Raw genomic sequence first — 19,555 nt, 5'->3', positions numbered from 1 at the left:
GGTTTACAAATCATCCACTGATGTAATCTAAAAATAATGTCACAGAAAAAAAACATAAGCAAAAAAAAATTATTTTAACTAACAGACATATGGGTAAATCGAGGTTAATTCAAATAATTAGATTAGCAATAAAAGTTTCTTTATTTTAGTAATAAAATTCATAAGAAATACACTCAAACTATTTGTAGATTACGAAATTATGCTATGGACTTTCACAATGAGGGTAAGTCACCACAGATCATTGCTCAAGAAGCTGTTCTTTACTGTGCTGTATTCAAACATAGAGATAGAAAGTTGAGTGGAAGGAAAAAGTGTGGAAGAAAAAGTGTCGTAGCTTACAGGGATGATGACAGCTTTGCGAGGAATGAGAGACAAGGCATTATACCAGGAAAAGAAATGCTTAAAGTAGACTGAATCAATGTGTGTAATTTATCCTTTTATTGAATTTAACAAAGGCTAGCTGTAACAAATGACTGACTGAGATCTATGGTTCATGGTTTTTATTATTTCTTTAAAACAGAAAAAAATATCACTTTTAATTCCAACAATTATGATTTATATTTTGGCATATAGAGACATTCTATTTACAGAGCAGACTTTAAGCATCATAACTGAATCCCTAAATTAAATCTAACTAAAACTTAACTCTAAGTCTAAATAAGTCTTAAATCTTTAGTGTGACTGCAGTTTGCTTCCTTCAGCTGGTGTTCTGTCAGGTTTTGTCCTCATAGAAATATTAAATCACATGAACAAAGACATCCTCAGAAGTTTTCCTTGTAGAAGTTGAAGCCGAAGTGTTCACACTGAGCTTTGATGACTTTAGCCAGAGCCGGAGCGCCGCAGTAAAACACGTGAACTTTTCCTTTGTTTTCCTCGGACAGTTTCTGGAAAACCTGAAAGATTGAAACACAAACAACTGAAGACCAGACTGATGGTTCGTTCACTGTCCCCACAGCAAAATTCAAGAACTTTTCAAGCATTTTACAAGGTAAGTTTTCAATCTTTTCCAGCACCACACCTTGGAGATAAATGAACAAATGAACTAATGTCAGACATAAACTAATAGTTTGATTAATAAGTGAATCATCATCCTCCTCCTCCGATGGATTCTCACCTTCTCCCATTCGGGTCGGCCTGGCTGAGTTCTGGTCCTCAGACCTGTGATGGAGTCTTTCTCTTCTTTCTTGGCCAGAAGGTCGAGCGCCATCTGCAGGCCGATGGCCTTCATGTCGTTCTTGCTGAGCGCTGAGGTCATGTACATGTGCATCTCCAGGAACTGACCTGGCAAACAGCAGCTGTGTTAATAAACCCGACTTCACCCTTTTTGAGGAGATGAGACTCATAACAAAACGATGCAACAATTCCTGGGCTTCAGATGACGTAGCACCGACGTCACCCAATGCAGATGGAGGGCCGGAAGTCAATGCGGCCCATTTATTTCTGCTGATCCAGCACCAAATATCTATAGTTTGAGTCATGTATGGTTGTTCCAACCGTTCTAGCAGAGAGTAAGATAAACGTTATTTTCGTGTTTCGAAGGGAATTTTTTTTTTTAAATACCGAAAAAAGAGGAGAAAAGTGGATCAACAATCTACAGCTAATAACAGGAAGTGCAGAAACTAACAACGCCAGAGTTTGCAGTGCCACTTTCTAACAATCGCATTGTTTAAATTGTATTTTCAGATTTTTTATTGGACAGTTAGTTAGAAAGCCAAGCATTCATATGTAAGGTAAGATATATTATTTTTATGCCCCAGTGTGGTTGACCTCAGAGATGTTGTTAGCAGCTAGCTCAGTGCCGAGTCACAGACAAAAAAACATAATGTTTATTCAGTGGGATTTTCATGCTAGAAAAAAAAAGCTAAATAAATTAAATAAAACCTACGAAGCCATACAGTCACAGTGAACTGTGACTGTTCCCCCACATGCTTTGTGTCTGGCCATGAACTACATTCGTGTCCAGACACGATTATAGGGGTTTATGTAGATCGGAGCAAATCGTTGACCAGCGTCCTACAACGACTCAACATTAACATACAACTCCAGCGTGAATTTGGGTTTACAGAAGCTAAATAAATGATCTACCGGCATATCCAAGCTCATAGAAATAACATAAGTTAATTCGTTGTTAGCGATAGCCTCGTCATCACAGACTAATTACTTAAAATAGCACAATTCATTACTCACCCGGCAGAAACAAGTCGACAGCCATTTAATGTTTCTTTTGATCCTAAATGCTTGACCCAACTTGAAACTAAATAACTGTATTCCCCAGGCAGTTGAAAAGTTTCTTCTGGATCCTTGAATGCGGGTAAATTCTCAATATTATAAGAGAAGTTTTTTTTTTTTTTTACTGAGATAATACGAATCATATCCTAAATATACGCGTATTTTTTTGAGATGCCTTGTCGGTTCCAGCCTATTTAGGACATTAGGGTACTGTTGTGATCAATTTAGCTTTGTTTTGAACCGGAGAAATTCCCTTCCGGCCCTCCATCTGAATTTCAAGCGTCATCCGGGTCACCCGGGTCACGTGTCTGAAACCCAGCAATATGGACATTTATTTGTCAATGAAACCTGAGCTGCTGCTGTGATGTAACTGTTTTATGGCGTGACATTAGACCAATATAACACAATTAAAACAAATTATCATCATTTATTTCAGATTTATTTTGAAATATGGTGTAGTTAAGGATGCAAGGTATCAGTTGATAAGTTTATCTAAAGCTAGATCTTATCACTAACGATTAATCAATAAGCTGCTATTCTCTTAGAAACTTGAGTTTACGTTGTGTTAAGAGGGATAATTGTCTTTCCACAACATAAAAGGCTATTTTTTTAAAAAGATGCTGAATTTAAAAAAACATTACATTTTAACATATTTTTTGTCAGCTATATTAACACTGACTGAATAAACAGCAAACTGTGATTTTCTCACATTAATAAACTTAGGCATATTTATAAAATATAGCAAACAGGAACCTGTTATATTGCTGAATAGAAAAATTAAAAAATGAAAAGAATAAAATATATGAAACACTTAATTCCCCAATTAACAGAAATATTCATACAGAACTGTGGTTGGCCTTGAAGGAATGCTAAATCCTTGATTATTGGCATCGTGTTTTTTCAATCATGTTACAATTTTTCTCCATCATCTACTCCGCTTTTCTATCAACATATTCTAATCTTTGGAACATGTCAGTAGTTTTTGGTTGAGAAGTTGACGCGCCGTTGCACCTCGGCTGAATGAGCGCTATTAAGGTGACAAATAGCGCTCATTCAACCGAAATAAACATTCAAGGAACTTCTTGAATGTTTATATTTCTAAACAGAATTACATAAAGTACATTTTTCATCCCAAACCGGACTCTCTTTGGACCATCTCTCTTTCACGTTCTGGTATGGCCGCCATATTTGTTCCTAACGGCTGCGCTTAAGGATGACCATCGACGCCCTCTGCTGCAATGGCGGCCAAACTACAAGACTAATAGACAAGGACATGTTTTAGTCAATGGATTGAAACTAACTTTAATTTATTAGACCTTTAATTGACAATTAATTGTAAGTGTTTTAATTGTTTTCATAACATGATAACATCTGGATCCATTCTTTCTTCAGCCCTGCAGTTTAGTTCTCAATCAGCTCATCTTTTTGTGACCAGCTGCAGGTATTTACTCTCACCTTCCGGCTCCCCGTCGGCCTGCTCCATCTCCAGCTTAGTCAGCAAACTAACGAACCATTCGAAGGACTTCTGGTCTCTATTGATCCAGATGAAGTCGACCTGCAGAGTGGAAACAGACGGAAACACGTCCGCTCCATCAGATAGGACATGTTAATGTCTCAGGACAGACTGCAGGGCGACGTGTTCTTACTTTACGCAGCCTCATGTCGCTGTCTTTAACGTTTTCACACCCTGAGGAGCTACAGTTGGGATAGGTGTGCTTCCTCATGCGGTACCTGAGGTAGAACAACAACCGGGTTAGAGACAGGTGGCTCTCATCAACATCAGAGCAGACAGGAAGACCTGCCAAGAGGAAATGTGATAACTCCACTCTGAATCTGGATTCAGATGTTTATTGTAGGAGATGATGAACTTCATCAAGCAGATCTTTGAGCAGCTTTAGAGGTCAGGTTGAAAGAGATGTAATGGAAAAGTGGAGGCGAGTAAAGACTTCAGATTGAGTGAAAGAAGAAGAGAGAGGATGGATAGCTGGATGGTAAAATGGTCTAATCAGTAGCTCCGTGTGCTCTCCACCAGTATAACCAGTAAAACCAGAGGACTAGGAACAGACTGAGCGTTGGAGGGTTTTCTCACCGGTACATGATGCTTTGCAAGATGGAGGCGAAAGGTGTGATTCCTATTCCTGCTCCGATTAGCACGGCGTGTTCTGAGGCGAAGATCTGCCGGGTCGGAGTCCCGTACGGTCCGTCTACGTAACACTGACACATAAAACAAACACACTCAGAACTCAAGATGCACCGATACGCTTTCTTCATATCTGATACCGATATCTGAGGTTTTTTATCGGCCGATACATCACTGAGTTGACATGAAATGCTTATTTTTTTTAAACAGACATAAATGCACCAAATTACCAATTTATTTCATAACTCTTAAATACACCAACAGCTTCACAAGCTTGGCCAAACATGTATAAACAACCTTAATATGTTCAGCCAGTGCAATTATGAGTAGAATAGCCAATGTAAAATAAATAATGAAACTAATACTGACAAAAACAATATTGTTCACCTTGGTCAAACATATAAAATTAAACTGCAACAAATCTTCCTTCAAAAGGTTCAGAAAGTGTAATAACAAATTTTTAATGTAAGGTAAAATAAATAAATAAAGCATGGTGTCACTCAGAACACAAAGCATAGAATTAGACTGAACAGATCTGCCCTTATAGATCAGGAACATTGTCACTGATACTCGATCTAGAATTTTTCTCAATATCAAGATCGATACAGACATGAATATCGTATTGATGCATCTCTACTCAGAGTCATCTGCCCTGACAGATACACTTTTTGTGATGTTCCAACATCACTGTATCTTATTAACACTGCACAGTTATTCAGCCGTTTGTGTTGCTCCATCATATAAAATACTAATAAAACACATTAAAATCTCTGGTTGTAGTGAAACAGAATTTAAATGAGCTGCAACAGTTTGGCATAACAATGTAAACCATCTAAACACCAAAAAGAAACATCATAAAACAGAGATAGGGAGGAATATTTTCTGTAGGTTTACAACCATCTTCACACTTTGAATTGACATGAACAGTACAGAGGTTGGTAACAAGCCAGAGAGTTATCAGAGTTATCAGATTGGTACCTTTATGTTGCAGAATTGGTGATTCTCACCAGACTTGGCAGAAACCTGCAGGTAAAACAAGGAGCAGAGGATCAGATCCGAGAGTTAAAATGTCTTTAAATAAACTAGAGAAGATTCTGTTTTACAGTTTACGCTGCAGCAAAACAATTCACTGTACAGATTCCCTACAGATTATTATGTTGTAATGAAAACATGTTTGTAGGATGATGATGGATGGATGTCAGTTCAAACAAATAAACCAAATATATTTTTTCACTTGTTGACATTTAAACTTCAGATTTTAATCAGTTTTTAATCTGAACTATCGGTGTGTTTCTTTAGCGGCTCGGATCTGAGATCTTCTCTGAACAGAGATGCTGCACTCAGCTTATTTTCTGACAGAGGGATGCTTTTAAACGAGGAACCATTTTAAAAGGCTGCAGTGTTTCAGTGTGTAATTTTGGGTGTTAGAGGTAGAATCCTCCAGCATAACGTCTCCTTTCCTTTGGATCTGTCTCAGAACCAGTACTGTTATCCAGCCAGTCAGAACCAGTACTGTTATCCAGCCAGTCAGCAGCTCTGACCTCTCTGAGAGGTGGGGTCTCTCCTCTCTCCGTCAGCCCAGGCTCCTCCAGAGGAAACTCCACCAGAGACTCTGGGTCTGAAGCCGATCCGGACTGCGACCAGTTCTGCCGGAACATCGTCAGCTCGATGGTGTCATCCTGGTTCGAAGCCACGGCTTTCTGTGACTCCGAGGAGAGGAACATCTGGCCCTTCTGAGGAGCACAGATGTCAGTGATAAATACTGCGTTTCAGTTATTGTCCAGTTTAGTTCAAATAAAATTCAAAAATACTTTATTATCCAAAAAGGAAAGTAAATATTGTTATAACTCATTTAATTAAGGAGCTATTGTAGAATAACAACAATTTGGTCTCAACTGTTTCTAAAAACAGCACAGCAATTAAAAAAAACATCTAGCTGTTGTTTACTTGTTTCAAAGACCTCCATAATGCAACGTCACAAATCAGCCAGCACTGTCCGTTACCCAGCAAACCCAGCAGAGCTCCACCCGTCACCTAGCAACCCAGTGAGCTCCAGCTCCTTCGGTCAGCTGGATTTGCTGCTGTATGTGCCGTACAATGGCTGCTGGAAAAGACAGGTGTTTTGTTGTTGACTTATCATCCAGAAACCACTTCCTGCATTCATGTTGGTTGTGCAGAAGGCTCTACTTCTGCTTTTTAAAGATGTACACTTGTATAATTGCCCTAATTTTTTCCCAGCTGGGAAGTTGGAATTTCCCAGTTCTGGGTACAACTGGAACCAGCTACAGAGCGTCAGGATGTTCCTACCTGCTGCCTCTTCTCCTGGCGCCGCTTCCTCAGACTGGTGGCCAGCCGCTTGGGACAAACCGCCTGGCTCTCCGGCTGTCTGAAGTATTCGTACAGCCGGTTGGTCCACTGGCCCATGGAGCGCACATGTAACCACATGGTGTCTGCAGGTCAGAGGTCATGAACAGACAATTCATGTTATTATGCTTTCTGAATGACAAAACTGTACATTTATTTGACGTGTTTGGTGACAAAATCCAAACAAATTTCAAAACTGTGAATGTGACCTACTGAGAATTTACACTTCAGAAAAGTTTTTACTTCCTGAAAGGATTCAGGTGAATTTTAATGAGAAAGGGGGTGAATGTCTGTCCACACCTGGCTGCTCGGGGGCGCTGCTGATCGTGAACGGGTGCCACTCGTACTTGGCAATCACTGGGATGTTGATGTAGATGTAATCTCCAGGTTTAAACTGGAAGAACTGGGGACGCCTGATCACCAGGTGAGTCACCTGGTTAATTCAGGAACAGAGAGCAGACTTGATACAGGAAAATTTACTATGTATTTAAAATCAACCAAACATATCAGAACATATCAAATCAGTTTGTGCCTTTAAAAAAACAGGAAGAAAACAGATAAAAAGGGAAAAAAGAAAATAAAGGAAAAAATAGAAAGGAAAAACTGGAGAAGCAGAAAAAGTGAAAGAAAAATGTCTAAAAAAACAGAAAAGGGAAAAAGGAATGGGGAAAATGTTAATAAGAGTAAAAGCACACCTAAAACATGACTGTTGTATTTAGTATACTTCAATATTGCATGTGCAGATTCTAAAAAAAATTCACAAATTTCAGGGTTTTAAAATAGAAAATCTTATTTTTGTTGCCTGCAATCACTTCAGGACACCACTGGAGAGGAGATTTGTTTTGTGCACCTTGGACGGCAGCAGGTTGACTTCTACGATGTAAAGGCCTCCGATACGAGACACGGCGATTCCCACGATCTTCTCCAGCAGGAAGACGAAGCCTGGAACCACAAACCACTTCCAGAAGTTTGCACAATGAATGATGAGGAGGATCCAGACCCAGATGTAGGACAGGTGAGTCCAATAGAACACCTGGAAGAGACAGAACAGGTAGCGATCAGAAAAGTACAGATAATCAGCTGTTGAAAGAGTTATGAAGCAAAATAGTTTTTCTGAGCTGTTAAGAAACGATTGCTTCCTAGAGTCTGTTGAAGTGTTAAATGTTACCCAATAGGGGTGGGCATTTAGAGGAAAAAATTTATTGTCTATTATTTATCTTGATAAATTTCTTATAATATTTTGATTTATCACAATAAATTCCAGTTAAATCCCCAAAACTGTCCGTATTCTCAGTATTATTATTTTGACTATTTTTCTCCATTGTTTGTTCAAAAAAGATGAATCAATAAATTTGAAAATATGATTCAGTGCCATGACTGTGTGCAGTTCAGTGATACAAATCACATTAATCTGTGTGACTATGGTTTAGGTGAAGGGTACTACAATTAATGAGAATATTTTATTGTTTATAATAGGGGTGCACCGATTTATCTTTGCTGATTTCCTTTATTTTGGGAGATTGGTGACCGGTCAATACTGACATGTGAAACTGATCTTATTCCCCAGTCTTATCTAACTTAGCAAAGGTCTAAAAATCAATCTCTGTCCTCTTCTGCTCTCTGTGAGACTGACAGACCGACCCACCAGGTCATGTTTGCAGTTAACAATAGTCAGCCCACTCAGCAACTGTTTTTACTATATTTAACAACATTTGAGACAAAAAAGTTGGTACTGGCCAAAATCAGAATCGGCAGGTGAGGCTTTTTAAAGATCGTAATTGATCATCGGCCAGAAAACTGCAATCAGTGCACCCTTAGTTTATCACAATATTACCACAAAGTGTCCTGATAAAACTTCAAGTCCTCATCGCCCAACCTTATTACCCAATCGTTAATTTTTGACCATGATGAGTGTAAAGTGCCAGTTGGATGCCATGAAGCTTACCAGAAATTGCATATAAGCAACCATCCTCCACTGGTGGAACAAGATGGCTGTTAATGTTAATCCAATATTTGGAAGAATGACAATCACAAAGTGAACGGCTAAAACTTGCAAAAACTACAGACAGACTAAGAAAATCAACATTATGTGTCACAATTTTTTTCTTACATTTGCTGATTGGCTCAGTATAAAAAAACTGTACTGGAGGGAATCCTTGTAAACGGGAGAAAGTCCGAGCTGTCTGTGAAGCGAGATTTTAATCGAGCGAAATAGGAATTCAAAGGCCAGGCTAAGTTTCTACAGATTCAGACCTCGAAGTGTCCGCTGCGACGGACGAAGGTGCTGGAGCAGAACACCATGAGGCAGATCAGCAGCTGCAGGATGACCCCGGTCAGCGACGACGTCCCCTTCACCCAGCCGATCCCCGGCCTGGTGGTTAGCAGGTACTCCCACAGACTGAACCCCCCGCTTTGTGACTTACGGGCTGAGATACAAGGCGTCAGAACAACAGGTGTAATTAGCTTTTTGTAAAAACAGGGTTTCTTCAGGTTTCACAAACTCAAATTTAAAATTTTAAAACGTTTAAAGACAATTATGAATAGAATTTGAGATCTATATCTCAACTGAAACGTACGAACGTTGTCCAGCAAACTGGCGATACATTTGAACTTGCTCGTGATAAACGCAAATAAGCTAAGAAGCTAGCCATCTAGCTAGTTAGCAAGTGTATGCTAGCAGTCAGTAAAAAGTCACAAAATTATTCACAACTACATAAAAACGCAATGAATATGTCTGAATGCCACTCAAACTTTAAAATAAATAAATAATAAAATAATGAGAATAAAGTAAGAAAATAAAAAAATAATGTCATAATATTATGAGAATAAAGTCCTATTACAAGAATAACGTCGTACGAGAATAAAGTCATGTAGAGAATAAAGTCACAAAATTACGATTTTATTCTTGAAATACTACAACCTTATTTCCAATCTATGACTATTCTCGTGTTTTTACGACTCTTATTATTACTACTTTATTCTTGTATTATTTTGACTTTGTTCTCTTATCACTTTATTCTTGTAATTTTGTTCTTTTTATTTTCTTAATTTGGCCCTAATATTTCGTCCTACCTCACAGAAGAAAATACATACAGAATTAAATTGTCACGTCAAGATAAAATTAAAGATCTGTCATTAACATATCAAAAGGCTACTTACTTTTTTAAGAAATCAACTTAAAACATCTAAAGTCTTAATTTAGATACATAGATTTTAGACTTTTTACAACATCTTAAGGATGCGAGGACAGCCTGAAAAAACTCATTATTGATTAGCAGGTCATGTTTATGCTGAGTACCAAAGTTGATGATGTGTGCCGCTGTGTGCACTAGTGTGAAGAAGAGGATGGCGTAGCCAACAATCTGATGTAGCAGGATGTTCTGGTCCAAAGGAAGGACTCTGACGACCCAGGTGGCCCGGAGCCACGTCAGACAGCGTCGCAGCATCAACACCTGAAAACACGCAGACACTAGATAGGAAAACTGATTCAGATGAACTGGAGGCTCACTAAACGTAAACCTAGACAGACATACTTGGTGTGTGTTTTGTAGAAATTCAATGCAACTGTTCTATTAGATACCAGTAAAATATACTTTTTGATATTAAAAAAACATTAGTTAGTTCTTCAGTATTTCAGCCATGTTATAAGGAGCCATTGTGGAATGTCCAAAGAGCCACTGGAGGCAATGGAGCCACAGGTTCCAGACCCCTGATGATCAGGTGAAGAAAAACAAATCTCTTTTTCTAAGAAAGGAGATTAAGGCCACTGAAAAAAATCTGACTTTAATCACAGAATCCTGACTTTTCTCCGGATAAAAACTGTTTATGCACCATCAGACAAATCTAGTCGTAAAATATACCAAGTAAATCTGAGATGGGGTTTCAGTGTGGATAAAGTACAGGTTTACAAATCCTGTAACAAGGAAGAAAAGATTATGTGAATATTTTTCATATACAAGCAACATATCTGACACAATTAAGAATGTAAACTTGGTTATTTATTTGGAATTTTGATATATATGGACACAGAATAAGCATTTTGGGTGTAAAGTCATAATTCTGAGACTAAAAGTCAGAATTATGAAAGGAAAAGTCACAATTTTTAGAAAAAAAATGTTAATTCTGTGGAAAAAATTCTGAATTTTGAGAAAAAAAATGTCAAAAGTCTCAGGGGAATAGTTAGAATTCTGAGGTAAAATATCAGAATTTTGAAAACAAAAACCAAACAGAATTCTGATTTAAAAAGTCAGAATTCTAATAAGAAATGTTAGAACTCAGGAAAAAATAGTTCTGAGAAGAAGAGTCAGAATTCTGAGGTTAAAGTCAGAATTCTGAAAAAAAAATCCTCGGAACTCTGAGGAAAAATTCAGAATTCTAAGACTAAAAGTCAGAATGCTGAAGAATTCTATAAAGGTCAAAATTCAGAGTTACAATCAGAATTTAATTATTTTTTTTAGTGGCTCTAATCCTCTTCTATTTTCCATTTTCTGCAGTCGGAAACAATCATTTCAGCTATTGACCTACCCTACCAGCCTTAGCAGAAATAATGTTGGATTTTTGTTGTATTTAAGTAGAAAAGGCGCTAACTGGTGACAATATTTCCGCCGTACCATCACGAACGTGCAGTTGAAGTTCAGACACTGGCCGCAGCCCTTGGCCAGCATGAACCAGCCGCCGCCTTTGCGGTGGTACAACATGGCGGCGACGAACAGCATCAGGTTGAGCAGAACGTAGCTGCACAGGAACAGGAGCTTCCGGCTGTTGTTCTGCCAGTAGGCCCGGGTCAGGTACCGGGGCGTCTGAGGCTTCTTCTGCTCCTGATCTGGCGGTTTCAGCCAGTTAGCGGCGCTGTGGACGACAGCTGTTAAAACCTGTCTTTCTGACATCACAGAGCGGAGAACTACGCGCTCACCTGATGGTCAGATTCTCCATCACCTCTGGAAAGTTCTCCAGCTCAGCTTTCAGTTCTTCGAAGGTGATGGAGCCGCTGCTGTCTTTGTCGGCGGACTCGAACAGAACCAGCGTCAGGTCGTCCAGTTTCTCTTCTGGCAGAGAGATGGCGCTCTCCTGCAGACATGACTTCAGAACCGTTCTCAGCTCGTCTGGGTCGATCGAACCGCTGCCTGTTAGCACGAAACAAATACAACATTTTACATTTCTGCCAAGAAACTCAGAAATGTTCTGGAAAAAACAAGGAATTTCTGAACTCCAAAAGTTAACAATTTGCAAGAAAAACAATTACATTTTGAGATTTATTTTAGAAATTTTCTTGAAAAATAAGGACTTTTCTGAGCCTGAAAAGTAAAAAAAAAAAATTGCAAACATAAAATCAGTCCTGAGTTTCTGAGTTCTGAAAGTTGACAATTTGGGATAAAAAAAAAAAAAATCAGAAGTTGAGATTAACCTCAAAATTTTTCTAGAAGAAAATAGTAAATTTCTGATTTTGAAAAGTAGAAATATTAGCAAAATTTTTTTTTAATTTTAAGATTAATCTTAGAAATTTTCTTAAAAAAACAGGTAAATTACTGAGCTCTGGAAGTTGAAAATTTACCAAAATAAAATTTAAATCTTAGAAATTTTAAGAAAAAATTAGGACATTTTTGAGATTAAAAAGAAACCAGGGGGTTAGCATGCTCCACGTTTGGAGGCCTTAGTCCTCGACGCGGATGTCACGGGTTCGACTCCCGGCGACCTTTGCCACATGTCCTCCCCCCTCTCCATGCCCTCTTTCCTGTCTGCCTACTGTCGCAAAAAAAAAGAGCTACTAGCGCCGCAAAAACTCTTCGAAGAAAAAAAAAAAAGAAAATTGGTGAGAAAAAAATCTGAAATTTTAATATTTCTCAGAAATGTTGTGGAAAAGCATGGACATTTTTGATTTTCAAAAGTTGGCTATTTTCAGCTTTTCATAATCAGAAATGTCCATATTCTAGAAAATTTCTCAGATAAATATAAAAAATGTTTGGCCAAAATTTACACCTCCTTTATTAATATCTACAAAGGCATTAATACGCCGTCATACATCTCTGCCCTGCCTCCACTGTTTACGGTCATAGTGCGAACACACCGTCGACGTCGTAGACCTGGAACAGGAAGCGCAGCTTGTCGGTCTCGTCGCCGTGGATGAGGAGGTTCAGAGCTTTGAGCAGCTCGTCTAGACTGATGGATCCGCTGCCATCCGAGTCGAACAGAGCAAAGAAACGCTCGGCAAAGAAAGACTGGAAACAAGCAAAATATAATCAGAACAGACTGTGAAAACACAAGACTTCCTGGAAACAATCATAAAGCAGCATAAACATGAAAAACCTTCAACAGCACCTTGATTTTGGTTGTTCTCCCTGCAGTCAGCGGAAATATCTACGTTTTGATGTGTAAACCGTACATGTGGAGATCAAACTGTGGCATAAACATAGTTTGAACTGGAATGCTTCTGAATATTTCTCTGGATCAGAATCTGCAGCATCTGATCAAACATCAAACTTTCTGTGAGAAAGTTAGAAAAAAAATCATTAAAGATGCAGTATTATGTATTTTATAGTACATCTATAAAATAATACTATGTGGCCATTTTATACATGGCCACATAGTATTATTTGATATCTGCACACATCAAATACGACTTAAAAGAAATTTGACTTTGTAATTTAATGCCTTGAAGTCGGACCACTGGTTCTTTAAAAACTCCTGCTCTTTCTGAAACTCCGCCTTCAGGAAGTCATCACCACATGGCTCCTCTATTAACCCTTTCACAACGTTTTTACAGGCGTTGCACTGAAAGTATCTCGTATAATGGGCTCAGCTGACACACTCTTCCGCCATGTGCTTGCTAATTGCTGCTGGCTAGTCTGAAGGAGCTGAGTGGGGGAGGGCTGCTCTGTGAGGCAGAAAGAAACTTGAAAGCTGAAGCTCTGAGGAGGAGCTGCGCCTCGAAGGCGGGGCTAGGTTCGACCAGGTGTTTTGGACAGCTGAATGGAGATTAAAGGATTTCTCAAACATGCTTGAAAGAATCAAACAACACTCCATGTATGTTTTTGATGACATTATAGCATGATGTAAAGCTAAAAAAAAACGTTGATTTCACATAATACTGCCCCTTTTAACCTTAATTAAACCAGTGATTGTGTTAAACAATAAGCATGTTTAACCAAGTATTTATCCAACAACGTTACAGCAGATTAAACTTTAAATGTTACTTTTTCTGAGAAGCATAGTTGAGCTACGTAGGTTTCTGTCGTAGCCAAAAGGTGCAGAAACTATTCCGGGTTCAGCTTTAAATTTTAATATATGGAAACCAAATATTTCTATGGAAAAAGAACAAGAACAAAGATTCAAAATAGCAGCGTCTGCATTTCAATGCCAAACAACTTATACAATTAATTTTTACAGGGAAAGAAACAAATAGTGGATCTAAATGATATATTTTCAGTTTTTTTGTGCATCTAAACCCTGATTACCTTATCTCACAGGTGTCAAACTCCAGTCCTCAAGGGCCGGTGTCCTGCAGTTTTTAGATGTGCCACAGGTACAAAACACTGGAATGAAATGGCTTAATTACCTCCTCCTTGTGCGGATAAGTTCTCCAGAGCCTTGCTAATGACCTAATTATTCTATTCAGGTGTGGTGCAGCAGAGGCAAATCTAAAAGTTGCAGGACAGCGGCCCTTGAGGACTGGAGTTTGACACCCCTGCCTTATCTGGTAGTAGAAGACCACCTTGTGTTTTTGCCTTGTGGTAAAATCAGGTTTTGTTCTAAGATTTTTGGCTGTTTCTTACCTCTTTGACTTTGAGTGCAGTTTTAAACTCATCGATGTCAATTTCTTTGTCGTCTCCAGCGATGGTCTCAAACTGTTTGGTTACCCACTCCAGCCAGCGGGAATCTTCATCCACACTCATGATTAAAGCCCTTCAGTGTAGAGAAAGGTTTATCCACCATTTCAGGCATCACTATTCGCTCATCTCACTCTTCACTGGTGACCCATTTTAAATTGATCCAGACTGGAAAAGTGTATGAGATTTTATTTGGCCAGCTGGGAACAGTTGCTAATTGCTAATATGACCAAAAAAGAATCAAATGTGGGGTCCCTCAAGGCGCCAATCTCGGGCCACTTTCATTTTATTACTAATTGCTACATAATCTCCCTAAAGTATAAAATACTAAACATCTTTGCTGTTGAAATACAAACCCAAAGCTTCTTCCTACTGTGTTTTTTTAAACCTTATTTAATTTTAAAGCTTTTTAATCTAAATCTTTTAATCTAAATTTGTTTTGATGTGTTTTATCTTGAAGGTTGTTATTAAGTTGAAGTTGCTTCTGGCTGAAAGCTAGTATATAAATAAAGTTGCCTTGCATAAGAAACTTTGAATTATTGTGTAAAAAAAGACTTGAACTGAATCAATTATAATTTATCAGTACAGTTTGAATTTGAATATTCCAAAACAAATGTAAGGTGTTTGTTTAGTTTGGAGATAAAAAATGTTGGATTCTGTTTAATATGATTTCTTCTGTTTGCATTTCTTTCGGTGCTTGAACAGAGCAGCTATAATCTGATTCTCTTTGAAATAAACAGATATTCAGTAGTTTAAAGAACATGGGGACATTAAGGAGGTGATTGGATCCGTATGTTTTTCCTTGAAGAAAAAAATTCTTCTCATGTGAACTGAGTAAAGAGCTGAATGCAGTCCAAAACACACAGCCGTCATCCTGAGTGTGTAGGTTTTTTTCTGATGCCCCGTGGGCCGACGCCCAGCACTCAGCGTTTTAGGGTCAGGTCACACAGGAACAACGTTTCCGTTCTGGATAACAGAGATCTGTGGATTTTCGTGTCTGAAGGGAAACTGTAGCCGTGCAGAAACAAAATTTAAGTCGGCTCTACATGAGCAACGCAAATAAACTTTTTGATGTTCCTGGATCTGTCGGTGAGAAAGTTGCTTATAAGGTGACTTATTATGCTTCCTTGAACAGGTTAGAATCAGTCTATGGACAATACAAAATATCTTCAATACATATTTTGCACAAAATCATCCTTAGATGATCAGATTTTAATTTAGTCAGTTCTGCCTATTTTGAGCTGCTTTCAGAATGAGTTGTTTTAGGGCGTCTTGTCACTTTAACTTTAAATAAGCTGCTGCTGGCCAACTCAACGTTTACACTCGCATGTGAAAATAGCTGCAAACAGCTGCACAATTATACAACCATACATCTCCGAAAAACAGAAGTGGAGCCTCCTGCACAGCCAAAAAGAATGCAGAAAGTGGTCTCCAGCTGGTAAGTCATCAACAAAACACTTGTCTCTTCCAGCAGCCATTGTACAGAGAATGCAGCAGTAAAACCAGCTGACGAAATGCGCAAGAGCTCCACTGGAGTTGCTAGGTAACAGGCTGAGCTCCACTGGGGTTGCTAGGTAAATTGCAGTGCCTGCTGATTTGTGATGTTACATTCATAAGGTTTTTTAAACTAAAAAAAGTTTTAATTTATCACTAAAAATAGCTGGGTATATTTTTAAGTGCTTGGGCTGCTTTTAGAAGCAGTTGAGACCCAATTATTATTATTCTACAATAACTGACTAAATTTGTTACAATAATATTTAATTTAATTTTGGGATAATGTATTTTTGAATTGCATTTGAATTTGAACTGGACAAAAATGTAAAAAACAGAACAAAAAAACAAATGTTTTTTGCATCACAGGTCCCCTTTAAGGATTTCTACTTTCAAACTTTGTTATTGACATTTTATTGTCAGTTTCAAATTTGCCATATTTTTAAAAAGTTTTTGTTTTGTCTCTCATGGCTTTTTTTATTGAGCAAGAAGCGTAGGGAAAACATGCAGCAAATGTTTATGTCAGCACTCCTGACTGATTATTTCTTACCAATGATGGTTTGAAAGTTACAACAAGATAATTTTCTCAAATCCGTATAGGGTCAACTATATACATATAGGTTAGAAAACTGCGCCTCAACCAAACACTTTTTGCTCCAAAGTCAATTACACAATGCAGGTGATTTTCAGCACCACTCAGTCATGATCATCCACCAGGAGATACTTTGGGCTGGTGAAGTGATCTAGTCACTCATCAGAAAAACTGCAGAGTAATTTATTGGGGGGTTTTTTCTCAGAAAAGTGGGAATGATTCCTGTAAAAACCCAGATGTCCAAGAACAAATTGATCTGCTGCACTCAGCAGGTAGAAATGTCCAGATCGGATTGAGATCAAAGTTTTTTGTGGGAGTGTGGACATGTGAAAACTATGTTCACTGTCATTATGACAAAACGTAGTTTCAAAAACTGTGTTAAAACTCCCTGTTTGAATTCTTTGAAAGAAAAAAAAATCTATTTAAATCTCGCACCATTCATGTGGATCTCATGTCCTACTCATTAAATTTTCTTCTATTCTCCCTCAACAGTCCAGCCGTTTGATAGTCATCTTGTTCTGCATCTAGCAGCTGCTCCATCATAACAACTCAGAGTTCTGTCTACAGCTTAACATATTCTGATTTATCAATAATCAATACTCCGAACTAGGGATGCAAAGTTGATTTATCTTATCGTCAACGTTATTACATTTTTAATAACGCTGCTCCATCAAGCAGCTGGGCTGAATGAGCGATATTAAGATCAAACTTCATTTAAGCAGCTTGCCGAGTGTTTATATTTCTAAACAGAACCGCATAAAGTGGTTTTTGCGTCAAACACCGGACTCAGATTGGGCCGTTTCTTTTTCCTGTTCTGGTCTGGCCGCCATCTTTGTTTCTGTATCGATCAACTGGCTCCGTTTAAGGATGACCAGCGGCGCCCTCTGCTGAACGGCGGCCAAACTACAACACTAAAAGGCGGTCTGAACGGAAGTTAATAGTTAATATATTGGAAATAATTTTAAATTAATAAACCAGCAATAAACAGTTAATAGTAAATTTGTTGATTGTTTGCGTCACTACTCCAAACTGTTCCCAGAGACGATCTGCTGCTGCGGTTCGTTCAGCCTTCAGCACCAGCTGATCGTCCTTCGGTTCAACACCAAAGAACAGGCTGTTGTCATAGCAACATCAGCTGCAGACAACACCGCCATCATTGACACCAGAACCAGGAACACTCCTCATGTTTTTATTTCCAAAAAACTCGGATCAATACAGCTGATTATGTTTACTGATGACTGATTGGTTTGCTTTAGAAAAGAGAAATCTTATTGAAATTATTATTTAATCAGAGATTTGATTCACAATCCTTCAGATAGGAACATGTTTTAATTTTCTGTATTAAAACATTACATTTTTGATTTTGTACAGCTTCGCAACAGCGCTAATTAGAACAAACAAACCTTGGAAGATGTTTGGAGAAAAGTTTAAAAGGAAAATGAAGATTTTACTGTGCTTAAAGTGGGACTGTATATCAGTAAATTATGTGGCAACATTACTGTTGAATATATAAATATATCCTTATTTTCTTATTAGATCATGTAGGAGCTTCTACTACAGATTAAATTGATTTCTTACATGCAAACTGTTAATTCATGACACAATATAACAGCAACAAACCCACAGATATTAATATTGTGCATAGCAGTTATTGTAGTTATGATACATTTGTGGCATATTAAAATATTTCTGAATATTTTTGACTTTTTTTAGGATAACTAGGGAATCTGAAATGTTTAATAATAATAATGACATTATGGTAAGACTAACTTTTAATTACAGTCTGCAAACTTCACTGAATGCAGATTTAACTGAAAATGGCAAAAAAAAAAAATTACAGATGAGAAGTTACAGATCACAAACAGTTCTTTCAGAGCTGCAGAGAAATCCACAATGGATCTAGCAGAGCATTTTCTTCAGTTACTCTTTCCAAAAACTTTGTAGTATAATTTTTATTCTGGACCAAACCCACCAGAAATATTCCACAACTATTCAAACCTTTCTCTGTATTTTATTTCTTGTTATTGTAGGATTTTATCGTGAACATAAAATCAGTCTTTTATTAATTTAAGTAGTCTCTTTTGCAGTAAAAGCAACTAAATCTGCTCTATTCTCAAAGGGAAACTGTTCTCAGGTCAGTTTTACCTGCTGCAGTGGAAGTGGCTCCGTCCGGCGTGGGTTCTGCTGCTGCTCCGGATCTCCTTCGTCTGGTTCTGCTTCTCCTGCTGCTGTTCTGAGGCGAGTCAGCTGCAGCCGACATCCTGCCGCCCGCTGAGCCGCTGCATAACACGCGCGCGCAGCCCAATCTGCAACTCTCCCTTTCTACGGAGGAAAAAAAACGCTGCTCCACTAAAATTTCCTAAAATCCCAGAAAAAGTAAAACAATCCCAGAAAAACGGTTCACTGTTTAAATTCTTTAGCTAAAACTTAGTGCTGGACAGTAAATCAGTAAAAATATATATTGTGATAGACATGTGATCAATACGTCTATTACAATATATATCTTATTCTATAGATTGAATATTCTGTCTGAATATTCAATCTATGGAATATTCACTGAACTCTGATCCAGAACCGACAGCATTCTGAGACATGAAGGCTGGGTTGGTGATATCAACTAACTCACTCACTCTTTGGTTACCTAGCAACAGCTCACTCACTCCTGGGTTGCCTAGCAACAACCTGTTGAGTAACTTGCGCAGCAGCAGTTTCAGGTTTCGCCACCATTCCTTAAAAACGCTTAAAATTAAAAACAACAGTGTGGAAGGAAGCTGTATAAAAGAGGAAAGTTCACATCGCCAGTTTGGCAATATTTCAGATATTTAAAACAAATAAAATAATCAATAATTATTGATATAAACTGATATAAGTTTTTCAGCCAATATCCTCCAGTCTTACTTTCAACAAGGTTTTTAA

General features: G+C 38.1%; 1 protein-coding gene across 1 annotated transcript; it reads right to left on the bottom strand.

Annotated features, from left to right (window-relative positions):
* Positions 1-415: 415 nt before the first annotated feature.
* On the bottom strand, positions 416-19,506 carry nox5 (NADPH oxidase, EF-hand calcium binding domain 5). The gene is made up of 17 exons (XM_032548637.1): positions 18,785-19,506; positions 14,503-14,632; positions 12,798-12,948; positions 11,646-11,856; positions 11,344-11,581; positions 10,032-10,185; positions 8,987-9,159; positions 7,584-7,766; positions 7,034-7,166; positions 6,677-6,819; positions 5,911-6,102; positions 5,348-5,392; positions 4,319-4,443; positions 3,876-3,960; positions 3,685-3,784; positions 1,115-1,281; positions 416-893 (listed from the first exon to the last, which is right to left on the bottom strand). Exons 2-17 carry the CDS (start codon positions 14,620-14,622, stop codon positions 762-764), a joined length of 2,352 nt encoding a protein of 783 aa, XP_032404528.1. The 5' UTR covers positions 14,623-14,632; positions 18,785-19,506; the 3' UTR covers positions 416-761.
* Positions 19,507-19,555: the final 49 nt, after the last annotated feature.

The sequence above is a fragment of the Xiphophorus hellerii genome, chromosome 2 (assembly GCF_003331165.1).
Source record: "Xiphophorus hellerii strain 12219 chromosome 2, Xiphophorus_hellerii-4.1, whole genome shotgun sequence".
NCBI classification, from domain to species: domain Eukaryota; kingdom Metazoa; phylum Chordata; class Actinopteri; order Cyprinodontiformes; family Poeciliidae; genus Xiphophorus; species Xiphophorus hellerii.
Note: the sequence above shows the minus strand (reverse complement) of the source record. Positions and strands in the feature narration are given on the sequence as shown.

Excerpts from the sequence above, each read along its gene's own strand:
- nox5 (XM_032548637.1), bottom strand. The coding sequence starts at position 14,622 with ATGAGTGTGGATGAAGATTCCCGCTGGCTGGAGTGGGTAACCAAACAG. Across the intron at positions 9,160-10,031 it reads GGCACACATCATCAACTTTG|CCCGTAAGTCACAAAGCGGG; the intron begins GTACTCAGCATA and ends CTTGTATCTCAG. Across the intron at positions 1,282-3,684 it reads GGCCGACGGGGAGCCGGAAG|GTCAGTTCCTGGAGATGCAC; the intron begins GTGAGAGTAAAT and ends GCTGTTTGCCAG.